The following is a 24,393-nucleotide window of genomic DNA, read 5'->3' on the forward strand; positions in this document are numbered from 1 at the left end:
TTGTGAGTTTGCAGGTGGTGAAAATAAATTATATGTACACGCAAGAATGAGTGCGCTTAGTCCAGCAGATGGCATTAGGTGTGTTCGTCTTAAAGCGGCGCTGAGCAGACCGATCGGTTAATGGGTGCTTTGATATCATACACCCACAGTGCCGTTTTAAGCCTAACACACCTTTTGTTTGGGGTGTTCGGTGAGTTCCGTCACGATATATACCTCATTCAGCCCAACCAATCAGGTTGTGAACGTATCACTATGCCTTTAGGTTCGGTGTCTTTAGGTTCACTGTCAAAAATGCCAATGTGAACACTAAGCGGACCAGGACCAAATGTATCATTTTCCTTTTTGGTCCGGACCAAATGAACCAAACTAACCGAACTACAAGTGTGAACACACCCTAAGACAGGGGTGTCAAACTCAATTCCTGGAGGGCCGGAGCCCTGCAGAGTTTTGTTCCAACCCTGCTCCAGCACACATAACATGTAGTTTTCAAATAAGCCTGAAGGACTTGATTATTTGGATCAGGTGTGTTTAATTAGGGTTTTGTTTTTCATGCTACTGAATTAACCAATGTGAAGTCCTGATTTTCTAATCTGTAAACAGCATTAAACTAATTCATAAACAGTTCTTCGCTTGCTTTTTCCATAGCCAGAATGTGACCCCAAACAATCAATGTTAATATTCACGATTACAAAAGTTCACAATTTTATTTTTCAAGAAATTGCACTCTTATGGAGCCCCACACATGATATGCAGGAATATATATTAGAGATGCACCGACTGTAATTTTGTTGGCCGATTCCGATTTCCAATTTTTTGGAATGTGACCTGCCGATACCGATTTTTACTGATTCCGATTTTCTTTCTAAGAACTATAATTGACAGCATATACAAACAAAAATCTATGCAAATTTCAATGCAAAGATTATTTACATAATAAAATAAATGATTAAACATTACAATTCCCCCAATCTGGACTAAGTTACAGATTTTCTCTCACTTAAACAACTCTCAAAATAAAGTGCTCTGTGACTGGAAAGAGGAAGAAATAGTTCACTTAAAATGAGTAGCTGTATGTAACAAAACAGATATCCTACTGTTTATAAACGGTCATTTTCCCCCTTAACCTTATTAAATGTGTCATCTTTCACATCAAATTCTTACTTTGTTTCAATTAATTCAGTTAGAATAATAAGAAACTGTAGAGTTGTTACCATTAAAATGAAATTAGTATTAACAAACTATCTTTCCACTGCTGAGGAAACAGAAGCTGCATCTGAAGTGGCATTAGATGCATTTACACAGACAGTTTGATGAAGCTGAGGTGCCATAAATGCATTTATACTGCAAAATTTCAAATGCATAAACAATTTTACAAGATTAATGTTTTACATATTTTTTTAAACATACAAATAAATGTTGAAAAAATGCAATGATACTTTTAAATATGACAAAGCCACCAGTAGGTGGCGGCAAATGTCTGTTCTATTGTTTTAAAGGCAGGGTATGTGATTTTTCAAAAACACTTTAGAAAACTGATTTGGGCCGAATAGCAAAACAAACTTGTAGCCAATCAGCAATAAGGGGCGTGTCTACTCGTGATGTGGAAGAGAGCGCGTTCAGTGCATGGGATGGACATTAGCCAAGCCGAGCGACAAAGATAGAGATGGCGGATAAAAAACAAAAGAGGAAAACGTCTACGGAACGGTAAGGCAAGAAGTAGGACCCGTGTAAATAACGGATCAGCTTTCCAGCGCTGGAGAGAACTCAAGGAGCAGAGGCCTGCGATCAGACGCCGAGGTTGCTTTGTTTCTTCTCAATAGGTGAGTAACACCGTGTCTACAACAGCTAAAGTCTGCCTACACTGGACGCGATCAAACGACCGTTGAAAGCCATTTGAAAGTTGTGTCAGCACGTCATAAATAGAACCCGGCAGCAGTTTTCTGTTGGGGATTTGTTGCATGAATGCGCAGGGAGTTCTTGCCCAGAACAGAACCATACCGCCAATCCAAACTGTATGCTAATTGTCAAACATCTTTGATGGTCCTGACAGAAATCTAGCGTAGCGTTAGTTCTGGCAGGTCACGTTAGTCAAGCTCACATCAGCTGACTCTCAGCTGATCCCCATCAACCTATGGGAATACGACACCTATCTCAGCATTCATATATAAGGTCCCTCAGTATTATCAGCAGTTTTCGCATTGCTCAATAGCTAATTACCCTCCTCCATCCCCCGGCGACTCCTCTGTCAGTCAGGATTCAGCCTAATATCAACATTGGCTACCAGAAATCACTTACTCTGCCTTTAATGAGTGAGACATTTATTCATTAATTTAACCGATTCATTCAAACGGCTGATTCATTCAGAAACGAGGCAAGAGACTGACCTTATGAATGGGCTACTGAATCATTGACTCACTCGATTCGTTTAAAAACGTGGATTCATTCAGTAATGAAACACCGCTGTGTGCGTGTTGCTCAGAGACACACAACAGTTTTGCTGTGGCTTTGATCGGAACTATTTATCATCAGCGAAATTGAGCAAAAACAGTCAATATTTTGTCTAAAATCTAAGTCACTTAATTTTAACTTCTTGTTTATTGAAATACTATTGCATAAAATCAGTGTCACATTGCAATCGTGTTGAATGAGTCGTGGGGAAACATCAGGGCCGTATAATGTTGCTTACCTAAATCATATTTTGTAAATATCTTTGTTTTTCTACCGCAGTATGCATCTATACATTTCTGTGAGTTACTTTGTGTGTGCCGTCTCTCTCACACACTCTCTCTCAGACTGTGCAAGCCTCATCTGGCATGACAAATACATTATCATTCGTTTACACTGAATGCAATTAAAATTAAAATTATTCTCACGCGAAACAACATGTTTACACACGACTGTGAGTGTGCGCGTGGCTGTGACGTCATTGCCGTATAAATATAAATATATAAGTATATAAATATATATACCGTGGTCACAAATTAAGAATAATAAATTGGCCACAATTTACTAATTAGTTCCCTCGTTTTAATTCAATTAAAAAAAGAGGGAATAAATTAGTACAAATGTGGCCATGGTTTACTAAATGAGTGAACAAATTAGTAAATAAAACAAGTGTATGAATTAGTAAATCATTGATTGACAACAGTCATTAGTATTGTGATTGATTGAATTGGTTCATTTTAAGTATTTGTAAATGGTAAACGGTACGTTTTGCCTCTTTTTTTTAATTTATTTAGCCAATGTCTTTTTTTTTTTAGCCAATGTTGGTCTTTTAAAGCATGGTTATTATTTTTTAAAATAATGTGTACAATATTTAAAATAATGTGTAAAATATGTATTTTTGCAACACAAAGAAACTTAAAAGAACAATACAAGCCTTGTGACAAAAATAAAGACTGTAATGTTCCTTTTTCATTATTCAAGAAAAACTGTGAAAACTGACAGTTCATATTTTCCTTATCTTAAATCTGTCAATAAAAACCTTTAGTAATTTTTTTAATCTATAATTTATTCCACGTCTGAGAATGAATTATGTTTGGCATTTTTGTGTTCTGAATTTTTTCCCCCAGTTTCAAATCACCACTAGTTGAAAACCAGTTTTTGTATGAATCTTACCGAGATCCACATTTGAGGCCCAAAAAGCAGATCGACTATGGAACCGAACCAAGCTCTGGGGCACATATGAGATGTTGCACTTTGCTCGCATGAGGTACAGGATTTGACATGTTATCTGTAATGAGAAAAGGAAATTGAGAGATCATCAGGCCTGTCACAATTATTACATACTAAATAATTTGATCTGATTGTGATTATTGGAGTCAACCAAGAAAATATTGGACATATTGGAAAATTTAGATAAAAATAAAGAATCACACAGAAGAAATGGGTTACACTTTACTTGAAGGGGTGTGCATAAGACTGACATGACACCTTCATAATCATGACATGACACCTACATAACCATGACATGACATGTCATGAATATGAAGGTTTTTTTATGCAAGTTTATGACAACTGTCATTAAGTGTCATTCACTCAGTTATGTAATTTTTAATGCAAAGATGACATTGTTAGATATGTCTTTGTTATGGGATATGGTTAGAGGTAAGGCTAGGGGTAGGGTTAGGTCAAATAATGTCATATTTGCATTAAAAATGACATAACTGAGTGAATGACACTTAATGACAGTTGTCATAAACTTACATAAAAAAACCTTAATATTCATGACATGTCATGATTATGAAGGTGTCATGTCAGTCTTATGCACACCCCTTCAAGTAAAGTGTTACCAAGAAATGCAATATTTTTTACACGTTTCACTTCATACCTATTTTGACCTAGAAAGACACTTACCAATCGCTTACAGTACAGGAGGGCTGTTCCACTGTTACTGGCTGTGGCCCATTTTGTGAAGTTGATCACATGATCAAGATGTGTGGAGAGTGACGTCACATCCTGTTTTTGCTTTTTCAGGAGGGTTTCATGGTCCTTTGTGATTGCCTAAAAAACAACATCACACAGTCCACACCGATCAAATTTGACTGCAGTTTAAAGATCTTACATTAGACTTTAAATGGTGACCAAAAAAAGTACCCAAATTGTATACTGATAGCATGTGTTTTGCTGCAAGTCAAGCCTATTTAATGTAGCTGAGTTGGTATTTTCTTCTACTTTGTGTGGGTTTTTTTATGGTATGTGAGGATGCCTATATTTTGCTTCGTCAATTATACAGTATTATTTGATTTTATGACTAGCATTTAGTTTTGTTTTTTCTTGCTGTATGTAACCCACAACACACCCAGGACCACCAGTTGGGAAGCACTGCTCTTGGTGATGAAACATTGGACACTACCTCAAGTTGATTGACTAATAACTTCCCCTTCCTGTTGATCTCCATTATAAGATTGCAGATAGATTTTTTAATCTCATTAGCCACAGTCTTGCGATTTTCATCCACCTGCTGAAGACTGACAAGAACAGAAAAAAGTATATACCATTAAAATGAGCTGTTTTTACATACTACTTTTGTTAACAGTATACAGGGTTCCCACATTTTGACCATTTTCCCACTTCATTTGTCCTTTCTTATGTTCATGTCAATATTTCATATAACATCCGATTGAATTATTTTTATCTTTTCATTAGCTCACGAACCCCCTGCACTTCCCTCATGAACCGGAGACAGTGTACTATAGAAATGTCCATGATCGTTTAAGATTTTATTAATTTCCATGTCATTTCTAGCTATTACACTGAGGAAAATAACCATTTTAAACTTACTGTATATCTAGGTATGCCATGACCGTTATGCCAGTTGGGAACCCTGGCTTTAAATGTTTAGAAGTTGCTTTATATATATATGTGTATAACATACCCATTGTTTATGGTATTAGATATGTCCTCTATAGCTTTCTTCTTTTCTTGAAGTTGACAGGTCATATTTTCCAGATGCTCCTTGTGGTTTTTATATGCATCTTCTAGAAATTGGTAACTGTATTGGAAAATTCTGTTAGCTGCTATGTTCAGTCATTGATACGGATGATGCCATTTATTGCATTCATCAGCAATAACATCTATATAAAACATGAAAATGCACAGTTTCAGAAGCATAAAGCTTTCACACTAGTCTCATATGAAAGGGATAGTTCACCCAAAAATGAAAATTTGATGTTTATCTGCTTACCCCCAGGGCATTCAAGATGTAGGTGATTTTGTTTCTTCAGTAGAACACAAACGAAGATTTTTAAGTCAAACCGTTGCAGTCTGTCAGTCTTATAATACAAGTGGATGGGAATCATGGCTTTGAGAGTCAAAAAACATACACAAACAAAACCAAATTAAACCCTGCGGCTCGTGATGATGCATTGATGTGTAAAGACATGAAACGATCGGTCTGTGCAAGAAACTGAACAGTATTTATATCGTTTTTACCTCTGATTTTCACCGCAATGTCCGAACTGTCCAGAGCGGCGCCTGACGCAGCAACTGCCGGCGCCTGACGCATCTTTTTCTTCTTCTTGCTTTATGGCGGATCACAGACTTGTGAGTGCATTATCGCCACTTATCTCTCAAATGGACCATTGACACTATCTACAATCTCAATTAGGAGTGTCCATGGTCCACTTGAGAGATAGGTGGCAGTAATGCACTTATAAGTCTGCAATCCGCCGTAAAGCAAGAAGAAGAAGAAGACGCGTCCGGCTGTCGAGGACGCGCTCAGGACAGTTCGGACATTGTGGTGAAAATCAGAGGTAAAAAACTATATAAATACTGTTCAGTTTCTTGCACAGACCAATCGTTTCGTGTCTTTACACATCAATGTATCGTCACGAGCCGCAGGGTTTAATTTGGTTTTGTTTGTGTATGTTTTTTGACTCTCAAAGCCGTGATTCCCATCCACTTGCATTATAAGACTGACAGGCTGCAACGGTTTGAGTTAAAAATCTTCGTTTGTGTTCTACTGAAGAGACAAAGTCACTGGATGCCCTGGGGGTAAGCAGATAAACATCAAATTTTCATTTTTGGTGAACTATCCCTTTAACATATATAATGTTAAAAGGGATAGTTCACCCCAAAAACTACATTTCTGTCAATTTACTCAACTTCATATTGTCCCAAACCTGTATGACTTCCTTTTTTTTCTGTGGAACACAGAATATCTTTTGAAGAATGTTGGTTACCGAGTAGTTTTGGCTTTCATATATATATATATATATATATAAAACGAACCAAAATAAAACAAACACACTAAGCCATTTCTCAAAATATCTTCTTTCATGTTCCACATAAGAAAGTCTGTCATGCAGATCTGAAACGAGTAAATGACAGAATTTTCATTTTTAGGTGAACTATCCCTTTGAACATTATACCTGTATATGTTAATATGAGAAAAGCGTGATAAGAATGATTTATTTAATGATTTATTCCTTTAATGCCATGAATGTGGGTCATACTTATGGTCCTTGTGTTTGAGTAGCTGACAGTCTCTGCAGGTGAGGCGATCGCAGGTTTCACAGAACAGTTTCAACGGCTCCTGTCTGTGGATGTCGCAGAAGACAGGCTTCTGTGTGGAAGCACCCATTGCCTCTGTAAACAGGAAGACAAGCTCATGCTCATCTGTGTAACTTCAGAAATGCACTCCTGCATGTTTGTAAAATTAATTTACAGAAGTTGCTGTAAAAGACCTAGATCAGTTGTGTAATCAAGAACTCAAGTCACACTTAAAGATGTCTGAATGTCACTGCATTATATACAAACCTTCACCTAGGTCTCACAAGCTGGTATCATTTACAAAAGTTTAGGGTCAAACCTGAGGACATTTCGGTTATTTGCCGGACTATGTGATCTCTGGTGAACTTCACACGCTGATGAGCATCGATGCAGGTGACGCACAGAAACTCTGCACATTCCACGCAGAAACCGCTGGCCTCTGTGTTATCGTCACAACTCATGCAGAGCTGAGAGCAAAAGATGCAACGTCAACTAATGCATTTCATCGGAGACACATTGCAGTTGAGAAAGATTAGAAGAAAAAAAAAGAAAAACAGAAACATTGATTTCTCGACAAACTGCCTTCATTTAAAAACCCTTTCGCAGCATCAGTAAGATACAATCTTAAAGGGGTCATCGGATGCCAATTTTCCACAAGCCGATATGATTCTTTAGGGTCTTAATGAAAAGTCTGTAACATAGTTTGGTTCAAATTTCTCAGTGGTAGTGTAAAACAACACCGTTTTTATCCCGTCAAAAACTGTTCTTTTCAGAGCAAGCTGTTTTCTTGCATGCCGCTTTAAATGCAAATTAGCTCTGCTCGCCCGCCCCTCTCTTCTGAGCCGCTCTCTTAGAGACGGTAAACTTTAGCCGCATTTATCGTGAAACTTGCTAACTAGCACGTTATTAGGAAAGGCGATTTGTAAAGATTCATTAAAAAACCTTACACTCACTCCTTCTGGAGGTGAAGCTGGATCATGAACAGTGTTGGGGGTAACGCATTACAAGTAATGCGAGTTACGTAAATGTGTTTTTTATTATTGCTGAAGTGTGTTGAAATGTCTTCTTCTGCGTTCTACTGTACGGACGTAAATTTACTTTCCCTTCAGCCTGAGGCTTATTCATTTCACTTTTGGTGTGAAAAGGCTTTTATATTTGCCAAAAATTGAACTTTTTTATTTTAAAAACAAACAAGCAAACCCTGTCCAGATTTAAAAAGTAACGCAAAAGTAACGTAACGCACTACTTTCCATAAAAAGTAACTAAGTAACGTAATTAGTTACTTTTTTATGGAGTAACGCAATATTGTAATGCATTACTTTTAAAAGTAACTTTCCCCAACACTGATCACGAATGATTCGCGCAAACATAGACGCATTTAGGTAGATCAGGGGCGCATTCCCTTCAGAAAGAAATGTAATCCACTGCGTCTTCATCGACTCAGATGTCAGGAGTAAATGACGACTGCTATGTTCAATATTACATTCAAAAACAGAACACCTCAATCGCTTAGGAATCATTCTTGTCTACATCTGCTCCAATGGCAGACTGATGACAGCTCACTCAGGGCGGGTCTAAGGTAAGACACCAGTCCAGTCTATGCTGAAACGCTACTGTCAATCAAACTATTGTGGGAGGGGCATCTGAGATCGGCTCGATTTGAGAAAGGGGAAAACATTTAACCAGATAAAAAAAAAACACTGGGTGGATCTTTATCATTATAGGGTGGTTGTGTACACACACTGCCAGCACACATTTCAGTTCAAACAGCTTGTAAAAGTGCATGTCGCATCCTATGACCCCTTTAAGGCAAAACACCACAGGTTAATAGGTAAAAAACTAAATAAGTTAACTAAAAGATATCACAATACTTAGCCAGTAACTTAATCACAGTATTAAAAAATATATGTATTTAGTATTACAAAGACGCACACCTGACAACTCTTTTCCATCGTGCTGCTCGGCACTTCCACAGAATCCTTGACAAAGAAATTATCCAAGACTTCAACATCCATACACTCCTGCTGACAGACTGGACAGCGGATCATGTTCACTAATGCAACACAAAAGAGAAGAACAGGAAAACATATTCAATAACATTTCAAGGACCACATGATACAAAAGAAGAAATATTATTAAATTATATTACAAACTGAAAAAAACAACAACAATTTAATAGAGGCATCATTATCAGTATTGATATCAATGATACTGGCCTTTTCTACTCAGAAACAAAAACAAATCTCATAAAAATTATTAAAACAATCTTTATGTTGTTTCCTCATTACTTTAGATTTAATATAAAAATATATTTGTGATTACAAATTTGAATGTTAAGCGTGATTAATGATTAAGTACGGCAGTCGATTTTAAAAAGAAGAACTATTAAAAGCTCATGACAAGGTCATGATCTTGTTTTTTTTTTCTTTCAAACATAAGACGAAAAAATATATTTACAAATATCATGAATGTCCGAGCAAGGGTTACTCCATTTGCCCTGATGATGCATCAGCTAATGTGTTATTAAAGGAAAATACTTAACTGTTCTATTTAAATTTGACAATTTAGTTGAATAACTGATGAGAAAAAAGCAGAATCTCAGTAAAAGAGATTCATCTGAAAGGTACATTTATTTAGTAACTTTGATACATGTTTATTCATATATTCACATATTTATACATTTGAATGAATACATAATTAATTGCCCATATTTTAGTTGAAGAAATGTCATAACAGCAACACTGTAAATTCAAATCGAATAATTTCACTGAATTACCCTACAGGTTTTAAGGAGTAGAGAAGATGTTTTAGATGACAGTTTTACTCGGCTGTTATTGAGCCGGTTCTGTGCTCCTCTATAACTGTCTGGTTTGGGTCAGCCAGCAAATCAGATAAAAGAAGACTGCAGTGGACTGTTAGGACAGCAGAAAGGATCATTGGTGTCCACCTGCCCAATCTTCAGGACTTGTACAACTCCAGAGTGAAGAAACGGGCAGGAAACATCATCAAAGACCCCTCTCACCCCGGACACAACCTGTTTGCACCTCTCCCCTCCGGCAGATGCTACAGATATCTGTGCACTAGAACAGTGTTTCCCAACCGGGGTGCCGTCTGTCGAGAGCAGGGGTGCCGTGTAAAAAAATCATTTTTTAAAGGGGTCATATGATGCTTTTTTTAAAGATCATTATTTTGTGTATTTGGTGTAACAGAATATGCTGACATGCTTTATTGGTCAAAAAACACATTATTTTTCAAATACTGTACATTATTGTAGGTCCTCTATGCCCCTCTCTCAAACGCTTTGTTTTCTCCAAAGCCCCTCCTTCCGACAAGCGCAGTCTGCTCTGATATTCACGAAACGGTCGTCCATAAAATGCATTGGTTGTCTTTTCTTAGTAATCTTAAAGATTCCTAAATGCATCTACTTTCGGAAGGCCAAATAAAGTGCTTTTGCTTTCGCCTAGAAACGCACAGCGTCTCTCTGACATGGCTGCTTCAACACTAACTGCGGTTACTGAAACCACGCCTTCTTTCTTTGCGTGCGCATTTGGGCGGCATTACGCAAATATTTCCACATAGTGAGGTAGATATGTGGGGGCGTGTTAGAACGAGTCGTTTTAGGGGGGCGTGGCAGAGTCTTAACTTTGATAAAGAATATCTCTTTGGTTTTGAGACTTTAGTCTTTGCAACTTCAGGGCTCTTATCTATGCACAATCAGCTTGTAACACTCCAAAGAGAAAGCAAAACTTGAAATCACATCATATGACCCCTTTAATATTTTTAAATTGCTAAAATGTTCAAAAAAGCATCTATTATATAATATCCATTTCTGATGTCGCCAATAAATAGAGATGCACCGAAATTCCGGCTGCCGAAAATGAGTTCACCGCTCAGGTTTCACTTTCACGTGGTGTGACGCTCTGCGTATTATCCTGCTCTATGCGTGTGTGTGCTCCGCTCAGTCGCTCCACTCGTATACCGTTCATGTGAATTGGAACGGCAAAGTCCACTCAAAAATTGAGCCGACAGGAAATATCGATGTAGTACAGTATTGTTTCTGTCTGCAATAGCCCTACTGTATATTCGATTTGAATATACTGGTGTGGTATATGAGCAACTCTGGTAACGCCGCCCTCTCATTCATTGATCTGTTTACCGCTATGTTATGCTCACGTGTCCGTCATATAAATTGGTCTCTTCATTAGAAATTAGCCTACTGATTGCCACCATTGATGGACAACATTTTTTAATTATATTAAAAATATCTGTATGACATTATATTCTGCAGTTCTTCCCGAACATCTATACTTTTCAAATGATCATATCGAAGTTAGAAATTCAAATAGTGTGACCAAATTAATTTTGTAGGGTGCCACAAGTTCGTTCAAATTTCCAAAGGGTGCCGCGACTAAAAAAAAAAAAAAAGGTTGGGAAACACTGCACATTCTCCATCTCTAACTATTGCCTCTCTCTCAAGTACTGTAAATACAAATGCATATTTTTTTATACAGCTGTATATATATATAGAGTGAATAATGCACAAATCTCTACATAAATCTAGTATGTACACATTATTATTTATTGTTAAGTCTTATTTAAATGTTTCTGTTCTCATGTCAGATATGTATATATATGTACCAAGAGCTTCTTAAAAACCACAACAAATTCCCTGTGTGTTCGAGCACACTTAGCGAATAAAGCCGATTCTGAGATGTCAGCATTTCATGAAATTACCGAATAATATCCACATGAATCATTCTAATCATTCATGTTTGAAAATAATAACACCACGCCACTGTATATTTATATTAGATTAACGCATTTGGCAGATGACTTTATTATTCAATGCATTTCAGATTGTATCAGCTGATGCATTCCCTGGGACTCGAACCCATTACCTTGGCGTTGCTGATTTGTTAAGCATAAATTGCTTTTTTTCTTCGTTCTAGCAGCTTTGGGACGTTGTATATCTGCTCTTCGCCTGTCATTATTAGATGTCTCGTTTATTAGTGCGTCTTGTGAATGGGTAAAAGTGAAAGCGAAGTCTTACACTGCTGGGCGTTGCTGGCGGTGCTGGCAGGTGTGTTGTGAGCAGGTAAGCATCTCTTACAGAAGGAGTGCAGGCAGGGCAGCAGCTTGGGCTCTCTGCTGCTGAAGCTGAGCTTACATACGGGACACACGTCCATCAGAGCCATCACCATCACCCTCACACCGCCCTGAGCTTCATCCGCGCGCTTACTTTCCGCCTCATTCTCCACGATGATCACCACATCATCAGCCTCCATCGTTTTATTGCAGGAAGAGCATCAGTAGAAACAGCTTCTGCTCACAGCAGTACGTTAACTGCTGCTGTAACGTTACTGCAGTCCGCGCGCTGGTCTTTAATAAACATCGGGATAAATCGACACAGCTCTAACCACAGAGAATCCCGGCGGCTTAGTAGCTCACCAATCACGAATACAGATTGTAAACGGAACGCAACGCTGTGTTATTACCGCCAGCAGACGCGTCTAACGGCGAGGCCACAAATATAGCGCTCCATGGGCTCCATTGTGACGTGTCGCCACGGCATATGCAGGAGGACAAATGTCTCGCGAGAAAAAAGGAAAGGAAAACGCGTGGTAATGTATTGCTGCGTTCAAGTCCTCCTGGGACGTTCGTACTTGACGAGTTGGCAAGTCGTAATTGCGACGTCAGGTGCGTTCAAGTCGGCACAAGATGGCGGCGAACCTTCATTTAATGAATTACAAGGGTCTGTTAACTCTGCTTATAGAAAATGAAGAGCGAAGATTTCGCATCAGGCGTTTTTAATATTTTAAAAAAGTAATTTATGAAGCCACTTCAATCTGTATCGCATAAAAACTCGTTATTAATTGTTATATTACAAAGCTATCAATTTAAACAAAAAATTACCGTCAACTACAGACATGCAACATCCATCGATTCCGCCCTGTTTCTCGACACGCCCCCAACTTAAAGGGATAGGTCACCCAAAAATGTGATGTTCATCTGCTTACCCCCAGGGCATCCAAGATGTAGGTGACTTTGTTTCTTCAGTAGAACACATATGATGATTTTTAACTCCAGCCGTTGCAGTCTATCAGTCGTATAATGCATGGCAATGGTAACAAAATCTATGAGAGTAAAAAAAAAAAACATGCACAGACAAATCCAAATAGGGTATATGTCGAACATCACCTGACCAAACCCGGAAAACAGGTCTCATTGCTTCCGCTTGTCGGAGAACGTGTTAACAGCCGTATTAAATAATAGCGATATCTATGGCCTTTTAATATAATCAGTTAAACTAGCTAGCTGTTTTTATTGTTGACGTTTTATTCCATTTTTATATCTAAATGTGAAAAGAATAATAATAATAAAAAAGCGTTTAGATATCAGTCCGCATATGTGATGGACATGGGTTATGATCATCATTGGTATCTAACTTTGAAGGCATCTTGAGTAAAACTGCTTCATATTTAACTAAGCATATGCAAAACGCTTGAACCGGAAGCGACGAGACCCGGTTAACAGAATACGGAAGTCTGTTGCGCATAACCCCTATTAAACCCTGCGGCTCGTGACGACACATTGATGTCCTAAGACACGAAACGATCGGTTTGTGCGAGAAACCGAACAGTATTTATACAATTCTTTACCTCTGATTCACCGCAATGTCCAACTGTCTTTGGGCACGTGCACAGCATCCAGTGCGTGAGGTGTGTACGCGATCTGGCGTAGTTTACGTTAATGGGTGTGTTGATATCCAGCCGAAGAGCAATCAACCATAACTTCAGGCGAGCAGGCTCAGAAGTTGGGAATACGTGGAAAGTCACCCCTCCCCGAATGAGTTCGTGCGAGAGAACGTATTCTTTTAGTTTTAAGTCGGTTTGAACAATCCGGATAAGCGCAAGTACGTACCATTTTGATTAGCCGTCGTACCTACAATGTTTGTGCACTGTGTAAACAATGAGTGACGTATACGTGCGAGAGATCACTTCCGGCGCTTGCGTAAACTACGCCAGAGCGCGTACACACCTCACGCACTGATTGCCTGCGCGAGCCCAAAGACAGTTGGACATAGTGGTGTATTAGAGGTAAAAAATGATATAAATACTGTTCGGTTTCTGGCACAAACCGATCGTTTCGTGTCTTAGGACATCAATGTGTCGTCACGAGCCGCAGGGTTTAAATTAGGATTTCTCTGTGCATGTTTTTTTTACTCTCATAGATTTTGTTACCATTGCCATGCATTACACGACTGATAGACTGCAACGGTTAAAGTTAAAAATCATCATATGTGTTCTACTGAAGAAACAAAGTCACCTACATCTTGAATGCCCTGGGGGTAAGCAGATAAACATCAAATTTTCATTTTTGGGTGAACTATCCCTTTAAAGACAATTTCGAGTTTCCCACTCGTAATAACGACTTTGTGGTTGCGTTCAACTCGTAAATACGATCTATCCGACATGACTTGAACGCACCATACAATGCAAAAAAAAGGTTTTATATTAATAAACACAGATTTACTGTCAACTGCTGTTAATTCAATAAATACAAATAAGCAACGAAATACTTTGAATGTTTGTGAGTTCTACAAAGTTTATATGTAATTTATTTTGTTTTGAAAACATTTGGATTTTTTTTGTTTTATCACATAATTTTTATGACATTATGACACTATATTATATATACACACACATGTTGGTATTACGAGACAATAAATCGTTTTAACAACACATTATCTCGTTACTACGGGGGGAAAAAACTGTTTTAACGAAATAAAGGCTCATTATTACCACTAATAATATTACCACAAATGTATCAATACAACCACTAATAACAAGATTTGGAATCTGCCCAACTACAGAGTCGAATACCTTAAATGAGCTTTTACAAGATGGACCTGCTTTAGGAGAAATCCCTTTTCAAAACAGAATTATAATATTTAAATGAGGACAAAAGACCTCACTATAATGTCTTGTTGGCCTGTCCATGCATTTCCAACTTATCGTTGCTTAATAAGTTCCCTTACTCCATATGGTGAAAAACTGTAGTAAATCTAACAGGACAAACTACTGTTAAATGTACAGTTTTTGGAAATTTAAAATGTAAATTTACAGTGAAAAACCATATGTCATATTTGATGGTTATTCATTGAAATAACTGTTCTTAGTTTTTGTACATTTGTACATCGGTTTACTGCATTATTTTAATGTCAAGTTTAGTGCTTTGATTGTACATGTGGCTATAATTGAATTGAAAAGACACACAATATATATATATATATATATACAGTGGGGCAAAAAAGTATTTAGTCAGCCACCAATTGTGCAAGTTCTCCCACTTAAAAAGATGAGAGAGGCCTGTAATTTTCATCATAGGTATACCTCAACTATGAGAGACAAAATGAGGGAAAAAAAATCCAGAAAATCACATTGTAGGATTTTTAAAGAATTAATTGGTAAATTCCTCGGTAAAATAAGTATTTGGTCACCTACAAACAAGCAAGATTTCTGGCTCTCACAGACCTGTAACTTCTTCTTTAAGAGGCTCCTCTGTCCTCCACTGGTTACCTGTATTAATGGCATCTGTTTGAACTCGTTATCAGTATAAAAGACACCTGTCCACAACCTCAAACAGTCACACGCCAAACTCCACCATGGCCAAGACCAACACAGTGTGTGTGTGTGTGTGTGTATATATATATATATACTAATTCTGTGCAGGTTCAGAATATTAAATTATAAATGTATGGCAGATGCATATTAATCAGACCCTTGTGACAGAATTCTTATTTGTCCTCTTAGTTAAGCCCTCTGACAAACTGAAGCGAAGAAAACAGAACATTGGTGACATGTATAACCATGGTTTTATGACTGAGAAGACTTGTAGGCAGACATTTATTGACATACATGTCATTAAGATTACATAGTGACAGCTTTTATTGGGTTCTGAACAAGAAGGACATTTAGGGTGTTTTACTCTTTATCCAGTCATAGAACCATGGTCACATGTGTAACCAATGTTTAATGCGACTGTCCCACTCTTAAAAATAAAGGTGCTTCACGATGCTATAGAAGAACCTTTTTGTCTAAATGGTTCCAGAAAGAACCTTCAACATCTGAAGAACCTTTCTGTTTCACAAAAGGTTCTTTGTGGTGAAAGAAGGTTCTTCAGATTACAAAAAGGTAAGAAAGAGATGGTTCTTTAAAGAACCTTTGACTGAATGGTTCTTTGTGGAACCAAAAATGGTTCTTCTATGGCATCGCTTGAAGAACCTTTTGAAGCACCTTTATTTTTAAGAGTGCACTGGAAAACCTCTTTGAAATTAAGTAAACGCAACTTCTTACAAATAATATATGCTAGGAGACAATAGGAGGGTCAATCTAGACACTTTTATTTAAAGGCACAGAAGGCTCACAGCTGCACCTCAGTGTTTACAGGTGATGTGGTTGTGGAAACTATTAGTATTTTCAAAAACTGTTGTCCAAATGTTCAGGTCTTGGAGGGAGGGGGGACACAATTAACATCGTAAAAGTAGCAGTTAAAAAACACAAAAAATTTAAAAACCATTATTATTCATTATACATTCATACAACATTAATATCAAATATGGTATACTTTTCTGACTCGCTGTTGCAATTGATTGTTTGAAAAGTAAAGTACACAGAATTGGATATTTCTGCCAATAAAGAATTTAGCAAGCAAACAACAACAATATATTTTCAAATTTTGGCTAGTGGTAAATCAGCAAGTTGAAGAGAAAAGACAAAATCTACAAGGAGTTTAAATGTTCTAGATGGATTTTAATGTTGCATTTTTAAGAAAGATACAGAAGATATGAATGACAGAAGAATGAGACTGTATAAGAATGACACAAGCCCATCGATTATAAGAAGAACAAAAGGTATTTGGATATGTTGATGTTTGATGAAATTGTAAATAAGTTATTAAATAATAAAGAATTTATTATTTTTTTTCTTAGACGTAAAATAAAACTAGGATTTTAAAGATTCTACATGCACAACAACTTGCCAAAAGAAGAAAAAGTGCTAACATATCAGATTGTTAGGGAACTGTATCAGTGCATGTGTGTTTTATACGACTGGGCACTATCATTTTTGTAATAATTTGTTTAAGTGAATATCTTCAGCACAGGTCAAACTTTTTGACCCTAAAGTCTGCCGGCAAAGGGTGGAGTTGCAAATCAACCCTTTCAATAAGGAACTAACTGTTAAAGAAATGATTGACAGAGCTGTAGAGCAGTCACAGACGGGCGTAGCTGTGGGAAGTGGCAGTTCTTACACAGAGGAGGGCGAGAGAGGCCGTTATCAGTCCCAGGTATGGTAAAAGGGGGTTAAGTGTGTTTAGCCAGATGTACAACAGCCTCCGGCAGGCATGGCAGTCTGCGGCTCATCGTCGACAATCTGTACGCCTCTCCGGGCTGTGCTTGTGTGACTCGCGCCGTTCCCCCTTGACCTCTCCTCTGCCTGAGCCATCTCCATCATGCCTACAGATGCCAGTGAAAATGACATAAATTAAAAACAGATAGTAAACTATAAAATATAAAAATGTAATCAACTTTTTGATGTAGCGCTACATGACGCATGAATGTGTGTATGACAGAGTTAAAAACCTCCTTGGTTCTGTCAAACATAGGACTCTTGTCCCTTTAGGGAACCCACACCTTTCAATTAAAAGAGCCAATAACCTTTTTGGGAAAGACAATTTTTTTTTAGAAAAACAAAATCAGCATAAAAGGAGAAGTCTACATTTATTTTTTGATAAACTTTTTCTTTTTGAAAAAAAAAGGTTACAATTGATTTTTTTTTATTACGAAATATTATTATCGTATACATTATTATTGTATTTCACTGTAAATAGTATTTAAAAAAATAATATTTTACAGTATAACTGTAAAATTACAATACTAATATTTATGGCTTATTTTCTGCATTTTCAAACATTAAACCAATGAGCTTGAATTTGGGCAAACAAAAGCTGATTTATAAACACTTCTCATTAAAAACTTGGGAAGAAAGTTGGCATATGCTGCGTTTCCAAATTAACGCTATAAGCAAGGCAAAAGTCAGATGCTAAAATGGGGTTTTTGTAGAGCGGCACTTACTGTGACCTGAGCCACTGAAAACACTGAATAATGAGCTGCTTGTGTGTGAAAGAACACAGTGCCACGTTACACTCTGAAGCAGTTTCAATTAATCGTGAAGCCTGTTGTGTTATGGAAAGCAGATAGACTGACATGATACACAGCTTCTAAAAATAACGTACGTTTACACAGGTCCAGAAACAGCTCCTCAATGCCTTTGTTTAATTTGGCTGATGTGTGATAGTGTTTTGCACCCACTGACTCTGCATATCTGAAAAAAAGACAACAAAAAAAAAATAATAATAATTGATAGAAAATTGATAAATTATAGAAATTTCCCAAAGAGCACTTTAAGGTGTTGTGAGCATTTTGTTCTAATATCATGAATAAAATCTCCCTGACAGCTAAAAGATTGGTGTCAATTGTTTTTCTAAATTTTTAATTTTGCTTCAATTAAATGTTTGTTGTTTTAGAGAGGTTTAGATCTTTTTACTGGAAAACAAGACAAGAATGCGGATTTAAAAAATAATTTTTGGAATGAAGGTTTGTCTTGAAGGGCCTGGATAAAAGCAGGTTGAGAAAAGATACTCAAACATTTCTAGGTAAAGATTGTGGCACTTAATGAAATACATTTTCAAATGCAAGACAGAAAAGATCACCATTTACTGCTCTATTCCTTCCACATTTAGTGGCTATAAAAAGTCCGCCCACCTGTTAAATTGAAAGGTTTTTGAGCTGTAAAAAATGAATCCAAGATAAATGATGTCAGAACTTCTTCCACCTTTAATGCAGTATTAAAATCAAGTAACAAACAAATAGAAACTTAAGGAAAAACAAATAATTACTTCAAATAACCTGGTTGCACAAATGTGCACACCCTTCAAATAAATACTTGGTTGAAACACTTTTTGCTTTTAATTATTTCTTTTGAATAAACGTCCATTAACACCGCGCATCTTGATTTGTAATTTTTTCCCCACTCTTCCTTGCAAAAGAGCTCTAGATTGATCACATTGCAGGGGGATCTCTTGTGTACTGGCTGGTACAAGTTTTCAAATAGATTTAGGTCTGGGTTCTTACTCTGCAAACTTTTTTCTTTTTCTTCTGATGCCATTCGTGTTTGAGGTTACTATCAAGCTGAAAGATGAAATTCAGGTAATATTACGGCCCAAAAGTTTAATTTGGTTTCATCAGACCATAAAACATTCTGCCACATGGTTTTGGCAAAATTTAGGTGGGATTTTTTTTGCCAGCAATGGCTTCTATCTGGCCACCCTACCCCATAACACAGATATAGGAAAATTAGATTGTTGCAAGCAAATTTTGATTAAAGGAGTCATATGATGTTGCTAAAAAGAACATTATTTGGTGTATTTGTGTAATGAAATGTGTTTATGTGGTTTAAGGTTCAAAAAACACATTATTTTCCACTGTACATTATTGTTTCTCCTCTATGCCCTGCCTTTCTGAAACGCATCGATTTTTACAAAGCTCATCGGTCTGAAAAGCGAGGTGTGCTGTGATTGGCTAGCTATCCAGTGCGTTGTGATTGGCAGAATACCTCAAGCGTGTGACGGAAATGTTACGCCCCTCACATACTGTGATGAGGCCCTGTCCGGCCGGAGCGATGAGACAAAAACATTAAAAGCCATTATAAACGAGGCATTTGTTGCATCCAGAGGGGACATAATTACGGATTATAATGACTTATACTGTCTTTTTACGCGTTGCATCGCGCCACGTAAACATAAAACCATGTCTGCATTTGTGATCAGAGAAATTACAAACAACAAGCCTACTCTACACTGCTCAAAACTCGCGTTTAAATCGTCAGTGGCAAATTCTTTATATATAAAAAAAATTTACTTACAGGCTGTGAGTCAGAACAGCCGACATTGTGGTCTACTCTACCAGGATCAGGAAACAGTCCTCCATAAAATGTGCTGCACACATCTGAATATTTGGGTTGAAGTGTTCTGGAACAGTGCTGTAAATACAACTTAGCCACTGATTTCTAGTTGTGTCCTCTTTTGGAAGGCCAAACAAAATAGTTTCGCTTTCACAACGAAGCACACAGCGCCTTCACGACATGGCGGCAGCAACAATACTACAGCGAGAATAAAAGTTACGCCTCCTTTCTTTGCGTGAACATTTGGGCAGCGTTATGCAAATCTTCCCACATCATGACATAGACATGTGGGGGCGTGTTAGAACGAGCCGTTTTAGGTAGGTGTGGCTGACTCTTAACTTTTATAAAGAATATCTCTTTGGATTTGAGACTTTGCAACTTTACAGATCTTCTTTATGCACCAAGAGCTTGTAACACTTCAAAGAGAAAGGAAAAATTTAAATCGCATCATATGACCCCTTTAAAGATGATGAGTGCACATGAATTTAAAAATGGTGTGCATAGATCATTTTTACACCGTTACTTTTCAGGGAGAGTTTGAATGTGATTGGCTTATTCCAAACAGAGTACCATGCCTCCATTATAAATGTGTGTGCACACTTATGCAACCAAGTACATTTAGGCTTTACATTTATTTTTTTTACATTCATTTTGTTGGTTTCAATATTACATTAAAGGCTAAAAAAAAAGGATCTGACTTTCTGCATTTTTACATCTAAAAAAAACCAAAAACAACTTTAACAGGGGTGTGCAGACTTTTTATACCCACTTGTGTGGACCGATCTTGTGATTGTTTTAATCATGTGACCAGTCTTTAAATGCATGTGATCGTCATACACCCACAGCCAAAAGGTATAATATACCATGTTTAGTTTGAAAGACATTATAGATTATGGATATACAAAACTGTATGTTTACATTTACAATATATTAAAAAAACAAAACAAATACATTGTAGTCACACAGACATTTTACGGTATATGATATCTATGTCTCAGGTCACTTTGACCAATACAGCTTTTTATGAACCAAATCTGATTACTGATTAAACAATACTGCCGATAGCTGATAAATGGAGCCAAATTTATTTATTTAATGCCATGTCTGCAAATATGCCACCAATATGAATTTTTTTTTTACAGAACATATAACGCAGATTAAATGCTTCTGAATGGTGTAATTACTTAAGTTTGTCCAGCAGAGCGCGCTCCATTGTTTGCTACTGGCGACCCAGGTCACTGTCTCAAACTTCAACCGAGTCCGCTGTTTCAAATTATCCGCCTGCCACCCACCCGCACTTATATTTAATCGTCACATTACAATGATTCTAAATCTTAGTTTTGCATTATGATATGATGAATGGATGGCAAGATCATGCTCATGCTTATCACATCGCGCGGCACGCAATTCTATTGTATTTTGTTGCGCCGCTCGCGTGCGGTGTAGAATAGAACCAGTGTTAATTTTGACAGCCATTTTTGATTTAGTCTTAATCTTTATCTTGAGACGAAAATGCTTAATAGTCTTAAGGCCCTTTCGCACCGCTTTAGTTCCAGAACTAAATGTATGGTTCTAAAGTACTGGGACGATTCTGTGTGAACTATTTTCCAGTACCATTTAAAGGGTTGCATTCGCACTGACAGTGTGTACTAGGAAGTGACATAAACCGGTCGACAGCGTCGTCATTTGTGTGCGGCGTTCAACAACAGAAACAAAGAACAACAACATTAACAACAGGAGGATGGAGGACGCTGTGATCGGAGCTGTGTTTTTTGTGTCTCGCGGGTTTCACAATAATGGACATGGAAAATCGACATATACGTAAAGCGATTGAAAGAACGGAAAGGAGGACTAAGAATCTCCAACAAGTGCTAGCAGTGCTACATTTGCTACAAGTGCCTGCACTTCAGCGTCCGTCCGTCTATCGCTGTTCTCCATACTTGTGAAATAAGTTGACATGCTTACAGTATGTTTACGCTGCGTTTTAAATCATGGCGCGTGAGGGCGTTTTCGTACGCGTTTGGCCAATCAATGTCTACTTGCGTCACGATTAGTACCAGTTGTGCTGGTTAGACCCTGCTCTGGAGTAGGAGCTAATTTGGTTCTCGAAAAAAGGCAGTCCGGTACTAAAATCGCTCCCAGTTCCGGCGGTGCGAACACGCCAAAAAGTGGGTATTTCCACAATTAGTTCTGGTACTATGAAAAGGTTCCTGCGGTGCGAAAGGCCCTAATGTCCCATTTTTGTCATTGGAGTCTTTCATAGTTTTAGTCGACGAAAAGTCTTTGCATTTTTGTCAACTTTTAGTCATTACTTTTAGTCAAACTGCAGTTATCAACATTTATTTTGGTAGCTATTTTATATGTAGTCTTCAAACAAAAATAGTCATTAATTCTTCTCTCTTTCAGACCAAATCAATTAAGCTTATGAGAAATTTGAATCAAGTATTGAATTTGGAAAAACTTGAATAAATTGACATTTTCATTTTTTGGTGAACTACCCCTTTAACAGTAGTGAAAAGGGAGCAACTTATAAAAATTATAGTTGTTCATATATAATAAATATATATATATATATATATATCATTTATAATTTTTTAAAAAGAAGCAGAATAAATACATATAATAATAACAAATACAAAAGAGATACAAATTAAACTCATTTTTCAGATACAGTAGGTTTACTTAACATATTTAACATCTTTTGTTGGTTAACATTAATGACAAGGATAGGTACTTAATTAGGAATGCTATCCCTTTAAGACTGAAGGTATGCATGTAACACTGACACACGTTCAGTTTTCACCCACCGGTTTACGTTCACTTAATCCATAACCGACTGTATTTACGTGAGATACTCTACTCACGAGACATTTGCACTGCTGCGTGTGTGTATTTGAGCACTGATAACTGATCGCGCGCTGTATATGAGAACTGAAGAAGTTGAGTGTGCGCGAGAGAGAACACTTCTATCAGCACGATTCTGCCTATCCCGCCTTCACTAACTTAATGTTAATCGACAATGAATTGTGACTCCCGGGGAAAACGGAACGTCTGGTCACCTTATCCCTACCCCTTCGGGTGCCGAGGCCATTGTTTCAGATCGCTAGTTTGCATTTTGGTAGCCTATCCATCCACTGCGGCTGCCATACTGAGACTAGATATGCAAATGCCCCTTATCTGATTGCAATCCATTGACAGGGACGCACATTTTGAAGGACAAGACAGTAGCCTTTAGGATGTATTTTGAATGTCCGGTAGTCCTCAAATAACATTATAGTCCTGTCTCGTCTTGTTAACGAAGACGCGGCATAAATTGTCATAGTTTTTATCATCATATATTAGTTTTAGCTCGTCAATGTCTCGTCTTAGTCACAGAATTAATATTTTTCGTCATCATCTTCGTTGACGAAATTAACACTAAATAGAACCCATTATAATCAGTGATGTTTTCTACACTGGATGCAGTAAACTGATGCCTCGTTCTATTTATGACGTGCTGACACAAAGTTCAAAATGATTTTCAACGGTCGCTTTGTCGCGGCGCAGACACGGTGTCAGCATAGTTTGTCAGTACAGTCAGTAACGTAGCAGAAGCAGATTGAAAAGTTAGTATCTTTCTGCAGTCCAATAGACGGCAGTGTGGTGGTGGTTTGAGTCTGTTGAATGGTGATTTCCAATAGACCTAGTTGGAGAGACTCAATGCTATGTAAATAAACAACAATGTCCCCTTCTTTTACTCTCACAATGAGCTTATAATATTCGTTTGCTACATTAGTAGGGCCCTATGATTTCCGCGATGCAGAAAACATGGACGGAATCGCGGAATCGAGTCATAAAAACGGAATTTACTGTATAATGCAGAATTTCATGGATTTTGTCTTATTTTTGATGAATAAATAAAAAACAGGTCAGTATATATATATATATATAACCTTGTTTAATTTCTTAATTCAAGTTATATATATTTTGTTCTATTTGTGCCATTTAAGTTATTTATAATAAGTCAAGTGAAGTTTACTGTTAAGTGCACTGATGTCAGACTCATTTTGAATAATAAAGTTTATTGTTAAATTGTTAAATACCCTGCCTCCACTACATAGGCCTATGCTTGTCACATCATTATAAGTGTTTGATCACCACATTTGAGTTATCATTGCAAAAAATGTGTTTATGTATATATATTCTGTTTATGTAGGCTATATACTGTATTATATATACCGCGATGCAGAAAACATGGACGGAATCGCGGAATCGAGTCATAAAAACGGAATTTACTGTATAATGCAGAATTTCATGGATTTTGTCTTATTTTTGATGAATAAATAAAAAACAGGTCAGTATATATATATATATATATATATATATATATATATATATA

The 24,393-nt window shown here is 37.2% G+C and overlaps 1 protein-coding gene and 1 long non-coding RNA gene across 2 annotated transcripts in view; both read right to left on the reverse strand.

The window, feature by feature from the left end:
* The window catches only part of trim24 (tripartite motif containing 24), a 29,754-nt gene extending 17,105 nt beyond the window's left edge, over positions 1 to 12,649 (reverse strand). Inside the window, exons 1-8 of the mRNA XM_016246737.1 lie at positions 12,044 to 12,649; positions 8,928 to 9,046; positions 7,313 to 7,460; positions 6,957 to 7,089; positions 5,378 to 5,494; positions 4,856 to 4,970; positions 4,357 to 4,503; positions 3,619 to 3,733 (exon numbers count right to left, since the gene is read on the reverse strand). Of these exons, the coding sequence (XP_016102223.1) occupies positions 3,619 to 3,733; positions 4,357 to 4,503; positions 4,856 to 4,970; positions 5,378 to 5,494; positions 6,957 to 7,089; positions 7,313 to 7,460; positions 8,928 to 9,046; positions 12,044 to 12,278 (1,129 nt within the window). The 5' untranslated portion in view covers positions 12,279 to 12,649. The remainder of the gene's footprint in view (positions 1 to 3,618; positions 3,734 to 4,356; positions 4,504 to 4,855; positions 4,971 to 5,377; positions 5,495 to 6,956; positions 7,090 to 7,312; positions 7,461 to 8,927; positions 9,047 to 12,043) is intronic.
* A 3,733-nt stretch (positions 12,650 to 16,382) lies between these two features.
* Positions 16,383 to 18,395, reverse strand: LOC107562153 (uncharacterized). The gene is made up of 2 exons (XR_001605953.1): positions 18,289 to 18,395; positions 16,383 to 17,509 (listed from the first exon to the last, which is right to left on the reverse strand). It is a non-coding gene; the product is annotated as an uncharacterized lncRNA (long non-coding RNA).
* Between the last annotated feature and the right edge of the window lie 5,998 nt (positions 18,396 to 24,393).

Source organism: Sinocyclocheilus grahami, unplaced genomic scaffold, assembly GCF_001515645.1.
Source record: "Sinocyclocheilus grahami isolate Dianchi unplaced genomic scaffold, SAMN03320097.WGS_v1.1 scaffold809.1, whole genome shotgun sequence".
In the NCBI taxonomy this organism is placed as follows: Eukaryota; Metazoa; Chordata; class Actinopteri; order Cypriniformes; family Cyprinidae; genus Sinocyclocheilus; species Sinocyclocheilus grahami.